This window comes from Sturnira hondurensis, unplaced genomic scaffold (genome assembly GCF_014824575.4).
Source record: "Sturnira hondurensis isolate 20B ecotype Veracruz unplaced genomic scaffold, ASM1482457v3 Scaffold0009859, whole genome shotgun sequence".
NCBI lineage: Eukaryota > Metazoa > Chordata > Mammalia > Chiroptera > Phyllostomidae > Sturnira > Sturnira hondurensis.
This window is the reverse complement of record NW_028082490.1, coordinates 2,651,697-2,658,224: the sequence shown is the minus strand read 5'-3', so window position 1 is coordinate 2,658,224 and position 6,528 is coordinate 2,651,697. Positions and strand designations below refer to the sequence as shown.

Sequence of the window (6,528 nt, the reverse complement as noted above, 5' to 3'; positions counted from 1 at the left end):
TTAGTTTTCTATGTACCACAAAGTAATCTCAGACTTCAAAACGAGATGTAATTATTCCCATCAAAATGTCCTCGCACTTTCTTTGGTAGGAAAAGGGAGTGGGGAGACCACTTGCAGAAAGAGGAGGAGTTGAGCCGTCCCAAGGTGGAGCTGTCTCTTCTGGTAAATGACATTGGCAGATTAAAGCACACTGATGGGGAAGGGCTTACAGGCTGAGTCAAAAGCCAAGAAGTCTCTTTATTTACGCCTACCTCCCAGCCCTTGGCAGTCTGACTAATAACAAACTGAGCTAACAAGAAAGACTAGAAAGGGAAGAAAGAGAACATTGCTGCAGCTCGGATCTACAACCTCAGAAAGCAAGAGTGATCAGCCCCAGCTCTGTGAAACATCTTGTTTATTGACTGCATTTCCGCAGCTTGCAAATGGTTAACTATATGCAAAAAAAGTCAGCATAGCAGTGAAGTACGCTGTGAATTTTAATTGGGGAAGGACAACTGCTTCAGGATGATCTAGTGTGCCCTCTGCTTGAAATATATTTTCAATGAAATGCTCAGCACTGTGTCTCTGACCAGAGGCTTTCACTTTATGAAGTGATGGGACTTGCCAAAAAGTGATATTTGCGGAGAAAGTACACGGCGGTTAGTGTTTTCTTTTTTAATAAAGAAACTGAATTTACTTTGAACATCTCTTCCAGCTGTGCATTACAGATAACGTCAGGGAGAGCTCATCTCTGCTTTACAGGTAAGATGAATGTTTTCAGGCTTTTGTGATACCAATTTTTGCATCATCCTTAAAGTGATTCAATGTATATATTTTCCCCTTTAAAAATGACTTTGCATTAAAAGATATCCAGTTTCATTCTTGCTCATTGGCACCACTAATGCTGTAGCAGATGCTTGCTTTCTCGAGCAGCATTTAGCCCAACAGCTGGCTGTACAGAAAAACGACTAGAATAATATGCCCCTGTAATTTTTTACAGCATGCAGATTGTTATTGGAAATTAAGTATGTGTGCTTTCTGAAGAAAAGGTCACCTCCAGATGCCACTGTTGAACTTAAAATATAAGCAGCAAATTAAAGGATTCTTTGTATCTTGTATACTACTTTTATTATTTCCTGACATAACAGTGTTTTCCAAAAAAAGTGTGAATGGAGATTTTTGACCTCTTTAACAATTGAATCAGAAATTGTCAATAGAGAACTACTCTTCACATTTGAATGTATGTCTGCAAAGGTTATAAATTGTTTCCCAAGATGTTTTGAAGAACATAAAATGCTTATCAGATGAAAAAGTCACGAGAGATGATCATCTGGAAGTTATTTACTATTTTCTCAAGATGCTGTACCTGGTGACATGAACAACATTTTTTCTTGGTAATCTTTGGAGAAGTATTTTTATTGTTTGTGGAAGCCAAGCCACAAGTTAAAGGCTTCAACTATAAGCTGCTTGATTTTAAACACAGTTCTCAGAGCTGTTTAAAATTGAACTGTTTCCCTTTGGAAATACTGAGTCTGGTAACTTTTCCTTTCTATGGAAAGGCACTATGTTGTTTTATTTCTTTGGCTACCTCTTACCTCTCAGAAAATTAATACTATACATGTTTTCATTTAAGCAGTGTATATTATTAGAATAAAAGCTTATATATAGCCTTATTGATTGGGTTCTGGGATGGTTTACCTGATTGTGAATTTTAATTAAATTCAGAGTTAGTGTACTTTCCATCCAGAAAAAGGAAAGCAGTTAACATTTTGAAAAGTGGAACAGTTTTAAGATGTGGTGTTTGTTTACCTTTCAACTTAGTTTGTATAAAGTTAAGGTTCATATTTCAAGGAAGGGAATAAAATATTATTAAAGTTATGCATTCACCTGGTCACTACTGTCATTTCAGAGTTAGAATCTTTATTAAAAATTGCTGTTTCAGATGCATGCCTTACATTTTTAAGGAGCTAGAATACGTGATGTTGCTATCCTGAACCGTCATTTATTTTTATTTAGAAAATGACAGATATTCTCAAATATTTTAGTATGATGCAGTCTGTTTCAGAGTTCATTGTTTGCAACATTCAGTGTCATAATAAAAGAGGCCAATCGCTTAATTACATTATGACCTTCAGTGCCCTAAAGCCCATTTCAGGACCTCATTGGGAAGTCATCTGCTAGAAGTTTCTGTGAGGCATTGTTTACTTTTTTATCATAGCCATACACGCATGCTAAAGATCAGTTTTTCTTCTTTATTTTTAATATGTTTAAATTAAACCTTTATTGCATTTTTATGACCATTTAGTCCCTTTCTATCCCTTGCCCCCTAGCAATCACCACACTGCTGTCCATTTCCATGAGTTCTTTTTCCTTTTGGCTCAATCTCTCTACCCCCTAAACTCCCACAGCCAGCTTCTTTGGTTTTTATGACATTCATCTTATTCTTTAAAAAACTAAAAGTATTTGAAAATGCCCTACATCTAGAAATTCAGTATAAAGGGTGACTCAAGGGAAATTTGAATGGGCCCTCCTAATTGTGGATATCTAACACGGTTAGGCTCATACAAAGCACCCTAGACTGTAGAGTTAAAACAAAATTCTTTTTATAGTGTTTCACTTTATTACACAGTCAGAGACATATTCTCCTTAAGGTTTTTTAAACAAATGACATTAATACGTATATTGAGCCAGAATCCAAGCAGGTTAAAACACTGGCACATTATTAGATGTTGCAGAGTGACATCAAGGTAAAAACTAGAAATAACAAAATGCATAATGCATGCACACATACATTTTTTCCTATCATTTTTTATTCCCTACAGTCCTCTCTTCTTTTGGCTAATGCCTACTTATTTGTCTTATACTTTAATCCTTCAGCCTTAGATTCATTGAGGTTGTCTCATATACACGCCTTTGCATCATATCAAAGACTCAATGGTCCACTTAGCCAACACCTATGTCATCTATTAAAATGTGTTTTTTTTGGCAAATGTGAACACAACTGATGATAGAACATTTCAAATTCTCCTTGACCTAAATTTTATAATGTGTTCACAATTCAAGTTAAAATTAAATCAAAACACATCCGTAATCATATTAGGAAGAAGTAAAAAAAAAACAATGTTGATGCAGCAAAATATTCATATGTTTCGCAGTAATCAATGTGTTTCTTTGTAGTGGAGAACCTAGCATTTGTCAAACATCAAATTCATTTATTTCCTGCTTCCACCCACTAAAGCCCATTGTTGCTGCGTTTTATCTTCCAGAATTTGATTCTATCACATGACAACATGAAGCTGTGGATTTATCTCTTATACTCATCTCTTCTGGTCTATATGTCTTCACAGTCTCCATCTCCAATGTCCTCAGCCAGAGGTTCTTGTGATTCTCTTTGCAACTGTGAGGAAAAAGATAGCACAATTTTAATAAATTGTGAAGAAAAAGGTATCAAGCTGTTATCTGAAATAAGTGTGCCACCATCACGACCTTTCCAGTTAAGTTTATTAAATAATGGTTTGACGATGCTTCGCACAAATGACTTTTCTGGGCTTAGCAATGCTGTCTCTATACACCTGGGATTTAACAACATCGCCGAGATTGAGACTGGTGCATTTAATGGCCTTGGCCTTCTAAAGCAACTTCATATCAATCACAATTCTTTAGAAATTCTTAAAGAGGACACCTTCCATGGACTGGAAAACCTGGAATTCCTACAAGCAGATAACAATTTTATTACAGTGATTGAACCAAGTGCCTTTAGCAAGCTCAACAGACTTAAAGTGTTAATTTTAAATGACAATGCTATTGAGAGTCTTCCTGCAAACATATTCCGATTTGTTCCTTTAACCCACCTAGATCTTCGTGGAAATCAGTTGCAAACACTGCCTTATGTCGGGTTTTTAGAACACATTGGCAGAATATTGGATCTCCAGTTGGAAGACAATAAATGGGTCTGCGATTGTGACCTATTACAGCTAAAAATCTGGCTGGAAAACATGCCTCCACAGTCTATCATTGGGGAGGTTGTATGCAACAGCCCTGCTGTTTTCAAAGGAAGCGCTCTAAGCCGGCTGAAAAAGGAATCAATTTGCCCCACTCCCCCTGTGTATGAAGAACATGAGGATCCCTCAGGGTCTTTACTTCAGGCAGTAACATCTTCAATAAGTGATAGTCGCATGTCAATCAAGACCATATCACCTTTAAAACCACCCACCAAAGCACCAGGTTTGATACCTTACATTACAAAGCCATCCACTCAACTTCCAGTACTCTACTGTCCAATTCCTTGTAACTGCAAAGTACTGTCCCCATCAGGACTTCTGGTACACTGTCAAGAACGCAGTATTGAAAGCTTATCAGATCTAAAACCTCCTCCACAAAATCCTAGAAAGCTTATTCTAGCAGGAAATATTATTCATACAGTAGTGAAGTCTGATCTAGTGGAATACTTCACTTTGGAAATGCTTCACTTGGGAAACAATCATATTGAGGTACTTGAAGAAGGATCATTTATGAATCTAACAAGATTACAGAAGCTTTATTTAAATGGCAACCATCTGACAAAATTAACGAGAGCCATGTTCCTTGGTCTCCACAATCTTGAGTACTTATACCTTGAATATAATGCAATTAAGGAAATATTACCAGGAACCTTTGACCCAATGCCTAAACTTAGAGTCCTGTATTTAAATAATAATCTATTACAGGTTTTACCACCACATATTTTTTCAGGAGTTCCACTAACAAGAGTAAACCTTAAAACAAACCAGTTTACTCATCTACCTGTGAGTAATATCTTGGATGACCTTGATTTACTGACCCAGATTGACCTTGAGGACAACCCTTGGGATTGTTCCTGTGATCTAGTTGGATTGCAGCAATGGATACAAAAATTAAGTAAGAACACAGTGACGGATGACATCCTCTGCACTTCTCCAGACCACTTAGACAAGAGGGAATTGAAGTCACTTACTAGTGAACTTCTTTGCCCAGGTTTGGTCAGTAACCCATCTCTGCCAACTCAGACTAGTTACATAATTGTCAATACTCCTACAACCACGACTACAGCAGATACTATTTTAAGATCGCTCACTGACGCTGTACCACTGTCTGTTTTAATATTAGGGCTGCTGATTGTGTTCATAACTATTGTGTTCTGTGCTGCAGGAATAGTGGTTCTTGTCCTTCACCGCAGGAGAAGATACAAAAAGAAACAAGCAGATGAGCCGATCAGAGACAACAGTCCAGTACACCTTCAATATAGTATGTATGGCCATAAGACAACTCATCACACCACGGAAAGACCCAGTGCATCCCTCTATGAGCAGCACCTGGTGAGCCCCACGGTTCATGTCTACAGAAGTCCATCCTTTGGCCCAAAGCATTTGGAAGAGGAAGAAGAAAAGAATGAGAAAGAGGGAAGTGATGCAAAACATCTCCAAAGAAGTCTTTTAGATCGGGAAAATCACTCGCCACTCACAGGGTCCAATATGAAGTACAAAACCACAGACCAATCTACTGAATTCTTATCCTTCCAAGATGCCAGTTCATTATACAGGAACATTTTAGAGAAGGAAAGGGAACTCCAGCAACTGGGAATCACAGAATACCTAAAGAAAAACATTGCTCAGCTCAAACCTGATATGGAGGTACATTATCCGGGAGCACACGAAGAGTTAAAATTAATGGAGACATTAATGTACTCAAGACCCAGGAAGGTATTAGTGGAACAGACTAAAAATGAATATTTTGAGCTCAAAGCTAATTTGCATGCTGAACCTGACTACTTAGAAGTCCTGGAGCAGCAAACATAGATGGAGAGTTTGAGGGAGTTTGCAGAAACGCTGTGATTCTGTCTTAAGTCCAAACCTTGTAAATAAGTGCCTTACATGAGTGTGTCATCAATCAGAATTTAAGCACAGCAGTAATTCTATGGGAATAAAAGAAAGAAAGGAACTCAGGGATCACTGGGAGAAGCCATTGTGTTATTTTTTTTGACAATTTTGTCTGTCCCAAATAAAATAAATCCTTGTATGTAAATCATTCAAGGATGATAGTAATATTTCTCCACATACTTAAAAGTGTTTCACAGAAGTCCTCTTGCACATCTAAAAGGGTTGACCATATAACCCTATTTTTCTTGAACTGTTTTACCATGGGTTGAATAGAATTGAATTTTGTCAGTTAAATATCATACATGTATATGTAGTTATAATATGTAAGAAATATATTGTTCATATAACTAGTATATGTACTGAAAAATGTACATTGTTAAATGCATCTAATTTTATTGCAGTAAAGGCAAAAGGAACTGGACCTTTAAAATGACAAATGGTAATAGTAAGGAAAAAAATAGAAGGTTGAATTATATAGGCTATGAGTGAACCAAAACTTTGAACATTTGAAGATTTTTTTAAGTGCTCCTGCTATGCTTTCTGAATTTAAAGTTAAAAATGATTAGCAGTTATGGTGTAATACACAAGCAAACTTTTGGGGCTTTCTGCACATTTTTGTGTGGACAATCTTATTGTCAATGCTGCTGTGAACTAA

The 6,528-nt window shown here is 36.9% G+C and overlaps 1 protein-coding gene across 2 annotated transcripts; it reads left to right on the top strand.

The window, feature by feature from the left end:
- The first annotated feature begins 256 nt into the window (after positions 1-256).
- Positions 257-6,271, top strand: SLITRK6 (SLIT and NTRK like family member 6). 2 transcript variants are annotated; one of them, XM_037058087.1, is made up of 2 exons: positions 257-638; positions 3,246-6,271. In XM_037058087.1, the coding sequence occupies exon 2, from the start codon at positions 3,270-3,272 to the stop codon at positions 5,790-5,792; it is 2,523 nt and encodes an 840-aa protein (XP_036913982.1). In that variant the 5' UTR covers positions 257-638; positions 3,246-3,269; the 3' UTR covers positions 5,793-6,271. The 2 variants fall into 2 exon arrangements, with proteins under 2 accessions (XP_036913982.1, XP_036913981.1); XM_037058086.1 differs by having other exon boundaries at positions 257-741.
- Positions 6,272-6,528: the final 257 nt, after the last annotated feature.

Bases quoted from the DNA above. Each gene is read 5' to 3' on its own strand.
- SLITRK6 (XM_037058087.1), top strand. From the start codon at position 3,270: ATGAAGCTGTGGATTTATCTCTTATACTCATCTCTTCTGGTCTATATG.